We start from the raw sequence: 18,844 nt of genomic DNA, 5'->3' as shown, positions 1-18,844 counted from the left end.
TGCCTCCTATGTATAAGAATATAACTACTATAATACTGCCCCTATGTATAAGGAATATAACTACTATAATACTGCCTCTATGTATAAGAATATAACTACTATAATACTGCCTCCTATGTACAAGATTATAACTACTATAATACTGCCCCTATGTACAAGAATATAACTACTATAATACTGCCTCTATGTACAAGAATATAACTACTATAATACTGCCCCTATGTACAAGAATATAACTACTATAATCCTGCCTCCTATATACAATAATATAACTACTATAATACTGCCCCTATGTACAAGAATATAACTACTATAATACTGCCTCTATGTACAAGAATATAACTACTATAATACTGCCTCTATGTACAAGAATATAACTACTATAATACTGCCCCTATGTACAAGAATATAACTACTATAATACTGCCTCCTATATACAATAATATAACTACTATAATACTGCCCCTATGTACAAGAATATAACTACTATAATACTGCCTCTATGTACAAGAATATAACTACTATAATACTGCCTTTATGTACAAGAATATAACTACTATAATACTGCCTCCTATGTACAAGAATATAACTACTATAATACTGCCTCTATGTACAAGACTATAACTACTATAATGCTGCCTCTATGTACAAGAATATAACTACTATAATACTGCCCCTATGTACAAGAATATAACTACTATAATACTGCCCCCTATGTACAAGAATATAACTACTATAATACTGCTCCTATGTACAAGAATATAACTACTATAATACTGCTCCTATGTACAGGAATATAACTACTATAAACTGTGTGCAGAATTAGTAGACAAGTTGTATTTTAGAGGATTTTTTTTATTATTGATCAACAACTATGTTCTCAATCAACCCAAAAGACTCATAAATATCAAAGCTTAATATTTTTGGCAGTTGGAGTGGGGTTTTTTTAGATTTGGCTATCTTAGGAGGATCTGTTTGTGCAGGTAACTATTACTGTGCAGAATTATTAGGCAACTTAATAAAAACCAAATTTATTCCCATCTCACTTGTTTATTTTCACCAGGTAAACCAATATAACTGCACAAAATTTAGAAATAAACATTTCTGACATGCAAAAACAAAACCCAAAAAAATGAGTGACCAATACAGCCCCCTTTCTTTCTGATGACACTCAGCAGCCGACCATCCATAGATTCTGTCATTGCTTGATCTGTTTACGATCCACATTGCGTGCAGCAGCCACCACAGCCTCCAGACACTATTCCCAGAGGTGTACTGTTTTCCCTCCCTGTAGATCTCACGTTTTATGAGGGACCACAGGTTCTCTATGGGGTTCAGATCAGGTGAACAAGGGGGCCATGTCATTATTTTTTTCATTTTTTAGACCTTTACTGGCCAGCCATGCTGTGGAGTAGTTGGATGCATGTGATGGTGCATTGTCCTGCATGAAGATCATGTTTTTCTTGAACGATACCGACTTCTTCCTGTACCACTGCTTGAAGAAGTTGTCTTCCAGAAACTGGCAGTAGGTCTGGGAATTGAGTTTCACTCCATCCTCAACCCGAAAAGGTCCCACAAGTTGATCTTTGATGATCCCAGCCCATACCAGTACCCCACCTCCACCTCGCTGGTGTCTGAGTCGGAGTGGAGGTCTCTGCCCTTTACTGATCCAGCCTCTGCCCCATCCATCTGGCCCATCAAGAGCCACTCTCATCTCATCAGTCCATAAAACCTGTGAAAAATCAGTCTTAAGATATTTCTTGGCCCAGTCTTGACGTTTTATCTTATGTTTCTTGGTCAGAGGTGGTGGTTTTTCAGCCTTCCTTACCTTGGCCATGTCCCTGAGTATGGCACACCTTGTGCTTTCTGATACTCCAGTAACGTTGCAGCTCTGAAATATGGCCAAACTGGTGGCAAATGGCATCTTGGCAGCTTCACGCTTGATTTTCCTCAATTCATGGGCAGTTATTTTGCACCTTTGTAGCCCAACACGCTTCTTGCGACCCTGTTGGCTATTTACCATGAATCGCTTTATTGTACGGTGATCACGCTTCAAACGTTTGGCAATTTCAAGACTGCTGCATCCCTCTGCAAGACATCTCACAATATGGACTTTTCAGAGTCCGTCAAATCTTTGACCCATTTTGCCAAAGGAAAGAAAGTTGCCTAATAATTAAGCACCCCTTATATAGGGTGTTGTGTCATTACACCGCACCCCTCCTCATTACAGAGATGCACATCACCGGATTTACTGAATTGGTAGTTGGCTCTCAGCCTATACAGCTTGGAGTAGGACGACATGTATAACAAGTATCGTGATCAAAATACTCATTTGCCTAATAATTCTGCACACAGTGTAATACTGCCCCTATGTACAAGGATCTAACCACTATAATACTGCCCCTGTGGTTTCTCGATCACTCTGCTCTCTGGTCATCTATATACAAGTTGATTCTCTGCCTTTTTCTCTCGTTTTTATAGCGTGGACTTGTCAAGGCAGACATGGAAAAACTCACATTTTATGCTGTGTCGGCCCCTGAAAAACTGGACCGTATTGGTGCTTACCTAGCGGAGAGACTGAGCAGAGATGTTGTCAGACACCGTTACGGGTGAGTGAAGCTCATTTGTGTTCACTGAGTTTTTTTCATTACGGAAACGATGTCTTCTGTCACTCGGCCTTAAATCACAGGTAAGACTCGACAGTAATGGAGGAAGAAAAGATCGTGTACAGCGCTGCAATTCGTGCTTGAATCTTGGAGGCAGTGAAGCATTATTTTTATTCATTTGGTTTTTTTTTTGGTTTTTTTTTTTCATGTTGTTTTGGAAGGTTTCCTCTGGAATACTTTGTGATAAGATCAGATGAGACTTAAATTAGGCCTGGTCCTCATCATGTCATGAATAGTGATGGGCAGCCCGGACTGTAAAAGTCCGGATCCCCTCAGGTTAAAAAGTATCCGAACACCGATCCTGGGCCCGTAGTTCTCAGGGGACCTGGGGTAATTAATGATCCAGATTTTGGAACTCTGATTTAAAAAAAAAAAAAAAAAAAAGGGGGGGAAAGCAGGTTTGTTATACTCAGTCTCCAGCTGGAACTGCTTCAGGGCCGCTCACACTACTTCCGGCGCCACTCATTGCCTTCATACATATGCACTGCTTCCCCTGCCCATTGTCAGTCCTGGCATCTCTGGTTGCAGTCAGACCGCTCCTCCACCCTGTGTGACAGCGCGTCTGACTGCTTTCAATCACAGACGCTGTGTGTGTGTGCGCGTCTATATTGGTGTAAAATTAAATTAAAAAAGTGGCCTATGGTAGCGACATGCTTTGATACTCGGCACAGATAAAGCATACGGCTACAGGTTGCAGCCCCCAGCCATGCACTTATCTCGACTGTGTATCAAAATAAGAGGGACCCCACGCGGCTTTTTTTTAAATAAATCTTAAACGGCGTGCGGTTCCCACCCAGTCATGATAAAACTGACAGCTGGCGGCTGGTATTCTCAGGCTGAGGAGTCTCATGCTTATTGGGCCCCTCAGCCTAAAAATGGGAGTCTTCATCCACCCAAGTTTGTCACATCCATTAGATGCAACACTTCCGGAGCTTCTCATGGCTATTCCTGATTGCAGGTTAATAAGGGGTTAATGACAGCTCACAGCTGCCACTAAGTCCTAGATTAGTAATGGGAGGCGTCTATGTCTCTCGGCCTTAAATCTCAGGTAACACTCAACCGTGATGGAGGAAGAGCAGATTATCTACAGTGCTTCAATTCATGCTTGAATCTCGGAGGCCGTGGAGCATTATTTATTTTATTTATTTTTTCATGTTGTTTTGGAAGGTTTCCTTTGTAAACCTTTGTGATCAGATCAAACCAGACTTAAATTAGGCCGGGTCCATATCATGACATGAATAGTGATGGGCAGATGTGGACTGTAAAAGTCTGGATTTGCGTGGGTTCAGTAGTTCCCGAGCACCGACCTCGGGTCTGGAGATCGGGGAACTCCGGGTAACAATCCTGATCCGGCAACGAGTAATTAAAAAATAAAGTGAAAAGGGGATAGCAGGCTCGTTATAGTTACCGAGTCTCCCTCGTGGCTGTAAAACTGCTTCAAGGCCACTCACACTACTTCTAGGGGCTGTTCATTAACCTTTATACATATGCACTGGTTCCACCAGCACTCCCGACGTCTCCGGTTGCAGTCAGACTCCCACCCACCCTGTGTGTCAGTGTGTCTGACTGCTTTCAATCACAGACGCTGTGTGTGTGTCTATATCGGTATAAAAATAAATTAAAAAATTGGTGTAGGTTCCCCCAATATTATGATACCCAACAACACAGATAAAGCATACGGCTACAGGCTGCAGCCCCCACCCGTGTTCCTATCTTGGATGTGTATCACAAGAAGAGGGACCCCACCCATGTGTTTTTTTTCTAAAATATTTAAATAAATGAAAAAAAGAACTTGATTTCCCCCCCCCCCAATCATACCCAGCCATGATAAAGCCGACAGCTGGGGGCTGGTATTCTCAGACTGGGGAGTCCCATGCTTATTGGGCTCCCCCAGACTAAAATTAGCAGCCTGCGTCTGCTCAGGATTGTCTCATCCATTAGATGCAACAATCCCGGAACTTTACCAGGCTATTCCCGATGCCCTGGTGCGGTCTGTTTTGTGTGTTTGGATCCTTCATCAGGAGAGGTATTGGAATAACTATCCTTTTGTTGTCTTCACCTTTATATAGGAATGTGTTCATTGCTATGGAGGCTCTCGACCAGCTGCTTATGGCGTGCCACTCTCAGAGCATCAAACCCTTCGTTGAGAGCTTTCTACACATGGTAGCAAAACTTTTGGAGTCTGGAGAACCTAAGCTGCAAGTGTATGGCACGAATTCTGTGAGTACTTCAGTAAATTAAAAACAACCAGACAGATTCTCTTATGGCAATTATCTATGCGTCACTCTGAAACACTAAGTGTATCCAAGAAAACATACTTTATAAAGGTTCTGGAACTATGAGAATGACATAATACCTTTCTGGGACAGGTCCCCACAGATCTCTCCCTGCTTTACTCATTTATTCTCACCAATAGAAACAATCAAACAGGGTGGAGCTGGCAGGGACTTGCCCCATTGACTATTTTTCATTCCAGGCCTTTTTAATCACTTAGGGGTGTCCCCGCAGACTTCTCCCTGCTCTCCTCCTTTATTCTTCTAATACAATCATAGGAAGAGAAGAGTCAATTAAGCAGAGCCAGGCAGAGTGAGGCTGTGATACAAATGAGACAAGTATGAGTGAGTGACTGGGTTAAGATAGGTAACCAGTCTTCAGAATAGGTGATTATGGAAGTCATGCTGTCCATATGCTGCAATATTAGAGCATTATGCTGTGATCATGAGGATTTAACTTTGTTGAAAACAACATACTGGAATGTTCTCAGTAGCAAACAAACCTTGGATTGTTATGTTGTAATTAGTGACACAGCCTTGAAGCACTGTGCTCTGATCATAAAACTTAGTTTGTGAAAAACAACCTACTTGCGCAACTGCAAGAAACTGATGATCTGGCTAAAAACATACTGCACAGCTGTGATAGAGGAGGATGTGGGAGCTGTGTGTAAAAAGAGGGGTCCTGCTCAGTGAGTTAGGGACATTCCAGAAGGTAGAGTGGATGCACTTCTTCTGTGATGATAATACCAGATTATTCTCCTCGCTGACCGAGGTCCCTCCAGTTGGGAAGTGATGCTACAATACTTGGTAATGTATTGATGCTTAATTTCTCTATATACTATAATTTACATTGTATGATTTACATTAATTGAATCAACAGAACAGGGTAATATTGTTTCTGCCATTCCATAATTGAACATTATCCTGATGCAATCTTAATACATTATTATATTATTGTTTTACCATATAACTATTCAGTGTGCCTAATTTGTGTATTAGCACTACGTAAGTAAGGGCGTATCCACCCTGTCTCTTTGATGTGGTAAGAGAGATGCTGATGGGGACTTGCCCCAGTGACTATTTTTCCCAGTCAACGTCCTCTGCCTGTTTATTCATGTAGGAGAGCCCCTGCAGGCTTCTCCCTGCTCCACTCAAGTTCACCAATACATTCACAGCCTCACCTGCTATCAATGAGGGTATTAATAGTTATCTCAGGCATGTTCTGCCACTCTAAATGCACTTGGGCGCAAATCATCAAGATCCACTCCTAGCAGCTTCCTGGGCAATTACCGACCAATAACATCCCATGTGTGCTCAATGGTAGACAACTATAGGGACACTGTAGCAATGGTAACATGTTTAGGCTGAGCAGGCTGCTCACAGCCGCACAATGTCCTCAAAAATATTCTAAGTGCAGTTTTTCAATATGACAACACCAGGCCATGCTACTGTGAGCAGACTTTTCCTTATTTGTATTGATGTTTCCGTTTTGAGAAGTGTATATAAAACGTAATGAGATTAGGCACTGTGCATACGCTGCATATTTTTTTTTGCGTTTTTTGATACATTATTTTCTTGCTAAGTTTAATCAAACTGCAAGGGAAAGCGCATCCCAGCAAAGTCTGAGAATCCTGTAATGCTGTGCACGTATTGCAAATATTTTCCGTGCAGAAAAAAAACAAAAAAAACCTCCCCAAACAATTGACATGTCCTATCACAGTGCATCAAAAAATGCATCAAAAAATGCTAAACTGTGGCAAAAGATGAAAATCTGCAACTTGGGAACATACCCTAAGTCCCATTTCGATCTTCAAACTTGGCCTATCTTTATTTTATAAATATTCTGTTTCTACATTGAAGTTTTGATCTTATAAACGCCTTCAAAAATGTATTTTCTTACAAAATAAAAAGTCTGAACTGCAAAAACAAAAAATACAAGAAAATACATTTTTCTTTCATATTAAATACATTTCATTACTTAGCATACTGTATAAATTTGAGCATAAGTAGATTTTTTTTTCAGCGCATTTTTTTATGCTGAAAACGGCCATCCTCGGCTTATACTCGAGTGAGGTTCCCACACAAAATTCTCACCTGTTCTCCGTTCCTGCGGAGTCCTCTTACCTGCTTCTTGCAGACCACAAGCACATAGAGCCTTACATTACTACAAGATGGAGACATTACTAAAAGATGGGCACATTACTACACGATGGGTCACAAGGATAGGCACATTACTACACGGGGGGCACATTACTACAGGATGGAGCACATGGATGGGGCACATTACTACAAGAGACAAGAATGGGCACATTACTACAGGATGGGGACACATTACTACAGGATGGAGCACATGGATGGGGCACATTACTATAAGAGACAAGAATGGGCACATTACTACAGGATGGGGACACATTACTACAGGAGGGCACATTACTACATGATGGGCACATTACTACAGGATGGAGCACAAGGATGGGGCACATGGATGGGGCACATTACTACAAGAGACAAGAATGGGCACATTACTACAGGATGGGGACACATTACTACAGGAGGGCACATTACTACATGATGGGCACATTACTACAGGATGGAGCACAAGGATGGGGCACATGGATGGGGCACATTACTACAAGAGACAAGAATGGGCACATTACTACAGGATGGGGACACATTACTACAGGAGGGCACATTACTACATGATGGGCACATTACTACAGGATGGAGCACAAGGATGGGGCACATGGATGGGGCACATTACTACAAGAGACAGGAATGAGCACATTACTACAGGATGGGGACACATTACTACAGGATGGAGCACATGGATGGGGCACATTACTACAAGAGAAGAATGGGCACATTACTACAGGATGGGGACACATTACTACAGGAGGGCACATTACTGCATGATGGGCACATTACTACAGGATGGAGCACATGGATGGGGCACCTTACTACAAGAGACAAGAATGGGCACATTATTACAGGAGGGCACATTACTACATGATGGGCCCATTACTACAGGATGGGGCACATTACTGCAGAATAGGGCACATTACTACAGGATGGGCACATTACTACAGGATGGGCACATTACTACAGGATAAAGCACAAGGATCTTACACATTACTACAGGGGCTTGGCGCATTAGTGCAGGATGGGGCGCGTTAGTGCAGGATGGGGCGCGTTAGTACAAGATGGGGCACATTACTACAAGTTGGGGCACAAGAATGGTACACATTACAGGAGACAAGGTTTGGCAAATTACTACAGGATGGGGCACATTACTCCATGATGAAGGACATTACTGCAGAAGACAAGACTTGGCACATTACTACAGAATAGGGCACATTATGGGGCACATTACTACAGGATGGGGCACATTGGCACATTACATGTTATTTATTTATTTTTTAATTTTACCAGTAGCTGCTGCATTTCTCCTCCTAAGCTTTTACTCAAGCCAATAACTTTTCCCAGTTTGTGGTAAATTTAGGGGCCTTGGCTTATACTTGAGTATATACGGTAATCGTAAAAAAAAAAAAAAAAACCCCAAAACCTCACCTACACATATTACATAGCTATGTGACTTTTTATTTGGTGTGAAACATGAAAAGCAAAAAAAATGCACCAAAAATCATTATATTGTAAAAAGAAGATTTTACTGGTGAGATGCACAGATTTAGCATAGGCATGTGTGACTCTTCAGCTCGAAAGATTTCAGATTATTTTTTTCTCTCTCCTTTTTTCTTTTTTTTCTTCTTGCTCTGGTAAATTGATGCGCTTCACTGTCAAAAAATCTCCAGCGGAGGATTCGCTCTTTATTTAGACTCCTATATTGCTATCAGTAAAATATTCATAAAATACTCATCTTGCAAAAAAGTAGGTCAAGAATGTTGTCCTCTCGGCAAGCACAGCGGTATTTGATGTTATCTCTTTAATCGTTCCAAGAGCTATTTTTAAGCCCCTATTTCTCGCTTTAAGACGCTGGATTGAGGCACAGAAATAAATTGTTCGCTTTATCGGTTGGTATCTGTGAAGCAAATAAGCGCAGAATATTATTCATGTCCCCGATAAAAGAGCAAAAAAATAATAAAATAAAAGCAAAAATTCATTGTGTTTATTCTGCAGGGGTTGCATGTAATAATGTTTTTACCATTGGTTATTTCCATATAATGTAGATATTTCATCAGATTTTTATTTTATTTTTTTTATTTTTTTGCATGTTGATAGAAAAACTGCAATTTAGAGTTTTACCAACTCATCTTGGAAGAAAAAAAAAATATCCACAAATCTATGGACTTTATTTTGCCATTGTTGGTCATTTTTACCATTTTTCTACTATTGATCATTGTGCTTTAAATTCGTTAGAGAAGTTGAAAAAGTATTATAGATGTCTTGCGTGATTTTTAAATTAAGTAAATAAATTAAATAAATATAAAAAAAAGATGGGAAAGTAGCATTGTCTGGAGGTGGAGTGTAATGTGATGTCCTGGACTTTCTGCATTTCTTACTGTTTGCTTTCTTATTACAGTTTGTAAAGTTTGCAAACATAGAAGAAGACACTCCGTCCTACCACAGGCGATACGATTTCTTCGTTTCCAGGTTCAGCGCCATGTGTCATTCGTGTCACAGCGATCCCGAAGTGCAAACCGAGTAAGTGGGGAAATTCAAATGCGAAGTAGGCGGCTGGGCGAAGCTGTGCTTGGCAGGTTGGGAGGCTGGTTGAAGCTGTGCTTGGCAGAGGGGGTGGCTGGTTGGAACAGCGCTTGTCAGGGTGGGTGGCTGGCTGGTCGGAACTGTGCCTGACAGGTTGGGCGGCTTGGCGGAGCTGTGCTTGGCAGGGTCGACGGCTGGTTGGAGCGGTGCTTGGCAGGGTGGATGGCTGGTTGGAGCTGTGCTTGGCAGGGTGGATGGCTGGTTGGAGCTGTGCTTGGCAGGGTGGATGGCTGGTTGGAGCTGTGCTTGGCAGGGTGGACGGCTAGTTGGAGCTGTGCTTGGCAGGGTGGACGGCTGGTTGGAGCTGTGCTTGGCAGGGTGGACGGCTAGTTGGAGCTGTGCTTGGCAGGGTGGACGGCTGGTTGGAGCTGTGCTTGGCAGGGTGGATGGCTGGTTGGAGCGGTGCTTGGCAGGGTGGACGGCTGGTTGGAGCTGTGCTTGGCAGGGTGGACGGCTGGTTGGAGCGGTGCTTGGCAGGGTGGACGGCTGGTTGGAGCTGTGCTTGGCAGGGTGGACGGCTGGTTAGAGCTGTGCTTGGCAGGGTGGACGGCTGGTTGGAGCTGTGCTTGGCAGGGTGGACGGCTGGTTGGAGCTGTGCTTGGCAGGGTGGACGGCTGGTTGGAGCTGTGCTTGGCAGCGTGGACGGCTGGTTGGAGCTGTGCTTGGCAGGGTGGACGGCTGATCGGAGCTGTGCTTGCCAGGGTGGACGGCTGATCGGAGCTGTACTTGGCTGGGTGGGTGGCTGGTCAGAGCTGTGCTTGGCAGGGTGGGTGGCTGGTCAGAGCTGTGCTTGGCAATGTGGACGGTTGGTTAGAGCTGTGCTTGGCAGGGTGGGTGGCTGTGCAGAGCTGTGCTTGGCAGGTTGGAGGGCTGGTCAGAGCTGTGCTTGGCTGGGTGGGTGGCTGGTCAGAGCTGTGCTTGGCAATGTGGACGGCTGGTTAGAGCTGTGCTTGGCAGGGTGGGTGGCTGTGCAGAGCTGTGCTTGGCAGGTTGGAGGGCTGGTCAGAGCTGTGCTTGGCAATGTGGATGGCTGGTTAGAGCTGTGCTTGGCCGAGTGGGTGGCTGTGCAGAGCTGTGCTTGGCCGGGTGGGTGGCTGGGCAGAGCTGCGTTTGGCAGGGGGTGGCTGGTCGGTCGGAGCTGCGCTTGGCTGGTTAAGCGGCTGTGTGATATTGTTCCTGGCAGGTTGGGCGGCTGGGCGGAGCTGTGCTTGCAGGGTGGACTGCTAGATGGAGCTGCACTTGGCAGGGTGGGCGGCTGTGTGAAGTTGTTTGGCAGGGTGGGTGGCTGGTCGGTCGGAGCTGCATTTGGCACCCTTGGGCGGCTGTGTGAAGTTGTGCCCGGCAGGATGGATGGCTAGACGAAGCTGTGCCTGGCAGGGTGGGCAGCTGTGTGAAGTTGTGCTTGGCAAATTTGTCCGGCTGTTGACGGAGCGGTGCTTGCTAGGGTGGGTGGCTGGGCGTAGCTGTGCTTGGTGGGTTGGGTGGCTAGGCTTAGCTGTGCTTGGTGGGTTGGGTGGCTGGGCTTAGCTGTGCTTGGTAGGGTGGGTGGCTGGGCTTAGCTGTGCTTGGTAGGGTGGGTGGCTGGGCGTAGCTGTGCTTGGTAGGGTGGGTGGCTGGGCGTAGCTGTGCTTGGTGGGGTGGGTGGCTGGGCGTAGCTGTGCTTGGTAGGGTGGGTGGCTGGCTGGGCGTAGCTGTGCTTGGTGGGGTGGGTGGCTGGGCTTAGCTGTGCCTGGCAGTACTAATGGTCCCTGGGCCTTTAGTGATGAATCCCCTTATTAACCGATTTGGGCTGATCTGGAATATAGTTTGCAGCTGTTACCTGATCACATTATCACTTTTCTCTAATTCTTGCAGAATAAGGATTGCTGGGATCCGGGGCATCCAGGGCGTTGTTCGTAAAACTGTGAATGATGAACTTCGAGCAACAATTTGGGAGCCTCAGCACATGGATAAAATCGTCCCGTCTCTGCTGTTTAACATGCAGAAGATAGAGGACAATGAAAGGTGAGTGAGCACGCTGCGAGGTTTGCCTGTTCGTGGGCAGTTGTGACCGCACCTCGCTGTGTGTCTACCTTGGCGCAGCATTAGTATACTTACTACTAAGTGTTTAGCTCCTCCTTTCATCCTACAACTGGATTCTCCGCTATACTGCTGCTGTATGATGCCCTCCATTGTGCTGTATAATGTCCTCCTTGCGGCTGCTGCGTAGTGTCCTCCTTGCGGCTGCTGCTGAGTAGTGTCCTAAGTGCACCCGCTGCTGCGTAGTCTCCTCCTTGCGGCTGCTGCTGCGTAGTCTCCTCCTTGCGGCTGCTGCTGCGTAGTGTCCTCCTTGCGGCTGCTGCTGCGTAGTGTCCTCCTTGCGGCCGCTGCTGCGTAGTGTCCTCCGTGCGGCCGCTGCTGCGTAGTGTCCTCCGTGCGGCCGCTGCTGCGTAGTGTCCTCCGTGCGGCCGCTGCTGCGTAGTGTCCTCCGTGCGGCCGCTGCTGCGTAGTGTCCTCCGTGCGGCCGCTGCTGCGTAGTGTCCTCCGTGCGGCCGCTGCTGCGTAGTGTCCTCCGTGCGGCCGCTGCTGCGTAGTGTCCTCCGTGCGGCCGCTGCTGCGTAGTGTCCTCCGTGCGGCCGCTGCTGCGTAGTGTCCTCCGTGCGGCCGCTGCTGCGTAGTGTCCTCCGTGCGGCCGCTGCTGCGTAGTGTCCTCCGTGCGGCTGCTGCTGCGTAGTGTCCTCTGTGCGCCCGCTGCTGCGTAGTGTCCTCCGTGCGCCCGCTGCTGCGTAGTGTCCTCCGTGCGCCCGCTGCTGCGTAGTGTCCTCCGTGCGCCCGCTGCTGCGTAGTGTCCTCCGTGCGCCCGCTGCTGCGTAGTGTCCTCCGTGCGCCCGCTGCTGCGTAGTGTCCTCCGTGTTTTTCTGGTGGTGTCTCGTGGTGACGGCTCAGATCTGACACGTCAGCACAATAAACCCCATAACTTCTCTGCTCGTGTGAAATCCATCAGCGCAGACTTTAGTTTTCCTAAATTAAAGTCGTCCATCAGTCCTCCTACGTTTCATCTGTCGTCTCCAGCACGGTATAAAAACTTGTAGTGATTAATGCGTTTTCCAGCAGCCGCCTGGCTCCACCGGCCTCCCCCTCCGTGGTCAGCGAACGAGAGGAGAACCCCAGCGTCCTGGCCGAGAACTGCTTCCGGGAGCTGCTGGGGAGAGCCGCCTACGGGAACATGAACAACGCCGTCCGGCCCGTGTTTGCGTGAGTATGACTCTGGATTAGTACTGGGTACTGTAAATTCGTAGGTTGGATGGCTGGTGGTAGAACCACGTGTGGCCGGGAGGTGAGGACCTTACTGGAAGCCAACCTTACTCTATCCACTATCCTAGACAATTTAAGAATCAGACCAAGGTGGCAATCCTTAACCCATCCATTACACAAGACCACCAGGGAAGCTTGTGTATTACCCTAGACCACCAGGGAAGTAAACCATAGCTTGTGTATTACCCTAAACCACCAGGGAACCATAGATTAAGCCTTCCATTACACTAGACCACGCAGGAACAAACCATAGCTAGTCTATTATCCTAGACCACCAATGAAGCACACCATATCCTGTCAATTAGTTTAGACCTCTAAGGAAACAAACACCTTAAACCGTCCATTACACTAGACCACCAGGGAAGCAAACCCTATTCCGTTCATTGCTCTAGACCACCAAGGAGAGGCAAAACATAGCTTGCCCATTACCCAAGACCAACAGTTAATTAGCTTAGTCCACCGGGGAAGCAAACTTTATTTCATCCATTGCATTAGACCACCAAGGAAGCAAGGACCAGGATGGGCACATTACTGCAGGATGGGCACATTACTGCAGGATGGAGCACATTGCTATAGAATTACTGCACTTTCAGTCCCACAAACCGTGACTGGACACGAAAGTACGTGGCACTGTTTTGATCAGTGGGATGGACCGGCAGCAAACTCATCAACAAGCTTTATTTATTCCAACATACTTTCAAGGCCCCAATCACACAACAGTAACAGAGCGGAGACCCAGGGTAATGGGTGAAGAGGTTTCAATTGCTGGGTGGTTTAGTGTAAGGAAGGGTTAATGTTTGCGTGCTTGGTGGTCTGGGGTGTTGGAGGTGACGTAGGGCAATGCAAGGGTAAAGAAATGCTTCCCTGGTGGTCTAGGGTAAAAGAAAGGAGGTGATAGGGGGGCCCCCATCTCAGGACCCCGCTCTCTCCATCACTTTCTAGAGACAGCCTGCATAAAATAAATGTCCAGGTGAATAGTGGGAACCGCCGGCTTTTATCATTAATATTCTCTAAATCTGCTGCCTCCACCTGTGTAAGGACTTTCTCTTTCAGCTCTTACCTTATTATTTTTTGGGGGGGGTTGAGAATATAAAGTTCAGGTCAGACTTGGTCTTTTCAGGCTTGAATCGGAGCGGGCCGTGTATTGTCTGGTATTATGCTACCATTATGCTTCACAGCGAGGGGAAAAAAACACCAAATCTGTGCTTCCGGAGCACCGCGCCTTTAATGAAGGAGCATTGTAATTACCGTCCCTTTATTCCCCGCTCTCATGGAGCCCCATGATTCATGCTCTTATAGCCAATTAGTAGAATACCTCCGTCGCAGTATTGGTCAGGATGATCCTCGGTGGCGGCTCCAGGTAAGGGGGGCTCAATCCTGGATTTACAGAACAAAAGACACAAACATGACTCACAACAGGACTTTTTTTTGTATTTTTTTTTTTTTTTTTTTTTTTTTTTTTTGGTTTGTATATTTATTTAAAAAAAAAAAAACAAATAAAAAAATATACATATATATATATATATATATATATATATATATATATATATATATATATATATATATATATATATATATATATATATATATATATATATATATATATATATTTTACCCTAAATAATAAAAACCATACAGGTTCTGTCTTATATTGTTCCTCTTAAGTAGGAGTAACCTCCTGGGAATATATAATAAAATAAATATATAAATAAATGGACAAATAGATGTCACCACTGCGGCTGATATTGGCAGAATGCTGTAGAGTCAAGAGGATTGTTTGGTTTTATTTTTTTCCAGAAAAACGGAACTATTTAACAAAAATGGACAAGTAAGGCCGTGTGCCCACAGGGTGTTTTTTTTTTTTTTTTTTTTTTGCTTTCTTTAATCAATAAAAGCAAGGAGAAAGCATCCCAGCTATGAGAATCCTGACTCTTTTTCACTTGCTTTTTTTTTTTTGGTTGCTGGAAAAAAAAGCATCGATTTTGTTTTGTTTTTTTTCCAGCTTATTTCCTGCTTTTTTCCCCAATTGACTTCAATGGAATCAGTGGAAAACGCAGGAAAAAAACGCATGTGTAATGCCCATATTGCTTTTTTCTTCATCGTTCTTATGGGAGACCCAGACCATGGGTGTATAGCTTCTGCCTCCGGAGGACACACAAAGTACTACACTAAAATGCTCCCTCCGAGCATATACACCCCCTGGTTAACCAAATATAGCCAGTTCAATGCTTTGTGTTCAGGAGGCACACATCCACACATGCATTCTCATCTGATTTTGATTTTTGAAAAGAGTTTGAAGAAAAGCGGGTCCAAGCCTGGACCCCCGGCATGTCCCTTCTCACCCCACTGTGTCGGCGGTGCTGTTAAGGTTGATTTCAGGGCTGGAGCCTTACATGCCGCGCTCCTTCACCATCCCTCCGGGGCTCTGGCTTGAAGTGGGAGCCAGCACGGTTCTCCCTGCCTTGCAGGAGACCGGTCTCCATCCGCAGCCCTTTCAGGATCCTGAGACGTTATTATCGGGGAGTCCCTTGTACTTTATTGTTGGGGAGAGTGTGCTGTGTATCTATTGTGACATTTCCGGCTGGTTCTTTGGTTTTTACCTGAGAACCGCGCCGATGGTGCCTGCTCGCCGGCCGCATTGTTAAATTTAGGCCCCGGCTTCGCCTGAGGCCTAGTTTCGTTTTCACTGCCCCTGTATGCCAATCATGCAGAGGGACAGTGCGGCTCCGCCCAGCGACTGTTCAGCACCGGGGAGGGACACTCCTCTCTGAGGAAATATTCCCTCCCCTGTATATCTCCTTGGCCCTCCGATCCCGCTCTTAGAGTTGGCCCCGCCCCCTCTCCTCGCTCCGGCGCCATTTTATCAGCGTTCTCATGCATGTCTGCATAACCACATTGTGACAGCGATCGGCGCTGGCCATCTCTCTGGGGGTCCGGGCTGTGGGATCTGGAGGGCACAGAGATGTCTCTATGTCAAACGGTCTGGCAAGCCACAACCTCCGGTTGTGGACCTGCTTATATACACTGTTTATATACTCTGCTGGGGGTCATTCTGGCCAGAGCCCCCACTTCAGCAGCATGTCTCACATCAGAGCAAGGCTGCAAGGCTGTACTTAATATGCACTGCATGTAGACTCGTACTGCCTGTACCGAGCACATAACCACATTGTGATGCCTGCTCTAACATAGTGGTGCCTCAGCCTGGAGGCTCATCCCCAGTGGTCCCTCCGGCTGCTCCGGCTCCGGTGGCTGAACCCCCGGCTTGGGTAGAATCCCTCTCTCCAGGGGACAGCTGTCCCGGACACTGCTGAGCATGCATCAGCCCCCTTCTCAGGGCGCTTCTGCTGCTACGGCTCGCTCAGCAAAGCTCACAGAGGATTCTTCATCTGGTCTCAGACCCCGTCCTCCTAAAATGGAGACGCAGGGTCCCCTTTCCTTCCTCGTCCCGCGGCTCTGGTTCACGAGCTGATTCGCAGGACAAGGAGGATGCCTTTACTGGGGGCTCGGACGCTACTCCAAGCAGCCTGTCCTGACAGACGCTTCCCAAAGGTGGTCAAGGAGTGGGCTCGTTCACCAAAGGTAGACCCTCCGGTGTCTAGACTCTCAGCCCGGAAAGTTGTATCAGTGGCTGATGGCAACTCCCTTAAGGATTCCACTGCCCGCCATCTTTATATGAGGCGGCAGGGGCCTCGTTCTCCCCGTCTTTTGCAGCAGTGTGGGCTTCAGAGCTATCTCTGCTTCTCTAGAGGAGATGCATTCCCTCACCAGGGACTCTATGCCCGAGATGGTTGCCTTAACTTCCAGGTCTTCAGCCTTTTCATCCTATGCCATGTCTGCCATGCTGGAGGCTCCGCACTGCGGTGGCTTCGGCTAATTCTCTCGCTATCCACAGGATCCTGTGGCTTCGAGAGTGGAAGGCAGACGCTCCTTCAAAGAAGTCCCTTGCTGGGCTCCCATTTGCTGGGCCCAGGCTGTTCGGTGAACAACTGGATGAAATTATTCAGGAAGCTACTGACGGGAAGAGTACTTCCATGCCATAAGCCCTCGGCCTCGTCCACTAACTCAGCCAAGGACCAAAAACCCAACTGGCGCACGAAGCCGCGTCCTCAGAAGACCGCAGGAGCTGCTGCCACTGAGGCAGCCTCCTCTTGACTATCTGGCCGCGCCAGCAACGTCCTTGGTCGGTGGTAGGCTCTCCCGCTTGGCGACATGTGGTTCAACACGTCTCCGATCAGTGGGTGCGGGATATCATCTCCCACGGCTACAGGATAGAATTCTATCCAGCCTGCCAAACAGATTTTTTCTGTCAACTCCCCCCTGCTCCAAGGCCGCCACCTTCTCTCAGGCCGTGGCATCCTTGCAGGCCAACGGAGTAATTGTACCGGTTCCCGCCTGGGAACGGTTCAGAGGTTTCTACTCAAATCTCTACCTAGTCCCCTAAAGGGACGGTACCTTCCGGCCCATCCTGGATCTCAGGCTTCTCAACAAGCTTGTTCAGGTGTGGCATTTTCGCATGGAGTCTTTCCGATCAGTCATTGCCTCAATGACCCAAAGAGATTCCTTGTTACTCGACATCAGAGATGTTTATCTGTATGTTTATCTGTATTTATCCTCCAAGGGTTGGCATCCCTTTTCCTGGACGGCCTTCTAGTAAAGGCGTCATCCTGTGCAGACCGTCAGCGGAGTGCCTCGCTCACTCTCGCCACTCTAGTCCAATTCGGGTGGCTTGTCATTCTGCCCAAGTCCACTCTGATTCCGACCCAGAAGCTCACGTACCTAGGGATGCAATTCGAGACTCTGCCGGCACTTGTGAAGCTGCCTTTAGTCGAACAGCAGTCCCTCCACTAGCGGTGCGCTCTTTGCTGAGGCCCCGCCGTCATTCCATTAGGCACCTAATGCAGGTGCTGGGTCAGATGGTGGCGTCAATGGAAGCGGTTCCTTTGCCCAGTTCCATCTGCGTCCTGCAGCTGGACATTCTCCGCTGTTGGGACAAGCGGACTTCCTTCTTGCACAGGTTAGTGGCTCTGTCGCCACATACCAGGGACTTCCTTCAGTGGTGGCTTCGGCCCCTCTCTCTTCAGGGACGCTCCTTCCTGGCCCCGTCCTGGGTGATCCGCACCACGGATGCCAGTCTATCCGGCTGGGGAGCGGTATATTTCTACCACAGAGCGCAGGGCACTTGGACTCCGTCCGAATCAGCCCTCTCGATCACTGTGCTGGAAACCAGAGCTGTGCTTCTAGCTCTCTTGGCCTTTCACCACCTGTTGGCGGGCAAGAACATTCGAGTCCAGTCAGACAACGCCACAGCGGTTGCCTACATTAACACCAGGGTGTGACACTCAGCCGCCTGGCACTGTTGGTATCCTTCAGTGGACGGAGGATTCCAGGTCCACCACATCCGCAGTCCACAACCCAGGCGTGGAAAACTGGGAGGCAGATTGTCTCAGCCGTCAAACCGTGGACAGCGGCGAGTGGGCTCTGCATCCGGCAGTGTTTCAGTTAATCTGCCGCAAGTGGGGCACTCCGGAAGTGGATCTTCTCTCCCACGATCCTCAGGCCTTTGCAGGAGACGTGCTGGTTCAAGATTGGTCCCAGTTTCGTCTGTCTTACGCGTTTCCCCCTCTAGCTCTTGCCCAGAGCCCTGCGCAAGTTCAGAATGGGGGGCCGTCGGGTCATTCTCATTGCCAGACTGGCCCAGGCGAGCTTGGTACCCTGACCTGCTCCTTCTGTCCGTTGAGGTGCTGTGGCATCTCCCGGACCGTCCAGACCTTCTCTCACAAGGTCCGTCTTTCCGCCAGAATTCTGCGGCTCTCAGATTGACGGCGTGGCTCTTGAGTCCTGGATCTTGACGACTTCTGGTATCCCTCCTGAAGTCATCTCCACTATGAC

At 47.4% G+C, this 18,844-nt stretch overlaps 1 protein-coding gene across 2 annotated transcripts in view; it reads left to right on the top strand.

The window, feature by feature from the left end:
- The first annotated feature begins 2,485 nt into the window (after positions 1–2,485).
- Positions 2,486–18,844, top strand: part of EFR3A (EFR3 homolog A) — a 157,771-nt gene continuing 141,412 nt past the window's right edge. Inside the window, exons 1-5 of one of the 2 annotated variants that reach the window (XM_075352857.1) lie at positions 2,486–2,609; positions 4,736–4,886; positions 9,477–9,598; positions 11,516–11,665; positions 12,755–12,895. In XM_075352857.1, coding sequence (XP_075208972.1) covers positions 2,503–2,609; positions 4,736–4,886; positions 9,477–9,598; positions 11,516–11,665; positions 12,755–12,895 — 671 coding nt within the window. In that variant the 5' untranslated portion in view covers positions 2,486–2,502. Of the gene's footprint in view, positions 2,610–4,735; positions 4,887–9,476; positions 9,599–11,515; positions 11,666–12,751; positions 12,896–18,844 lie in introns of both variants that reach the window. The other variant, XM_075352856.1, reaches the window with a different exon arrangement.

Source organism: Anomaloglossus baeobatrachus, chromosome 6, assembly GCF_048569485.1.
Source record: "Anomaloglossus baeobatrachus isolate aAnoBae1 chromosome 6, aAnoBae1.hap1, whole genome shotgun sequence".
Classification (NCBI taxonomy): domain Eukaryota; kingdom Metazoa; phylum Chordata; class Amphibia; order Anura; family Aromobatidae; genus Anomaloglossus; species Anomaloglossus baeobatrachus.
The sequence above is the reverse complement of the archived record's forward strand: the minus strand, read 5'-3'. Positions and strand labels throughout refer to the sequence as shown.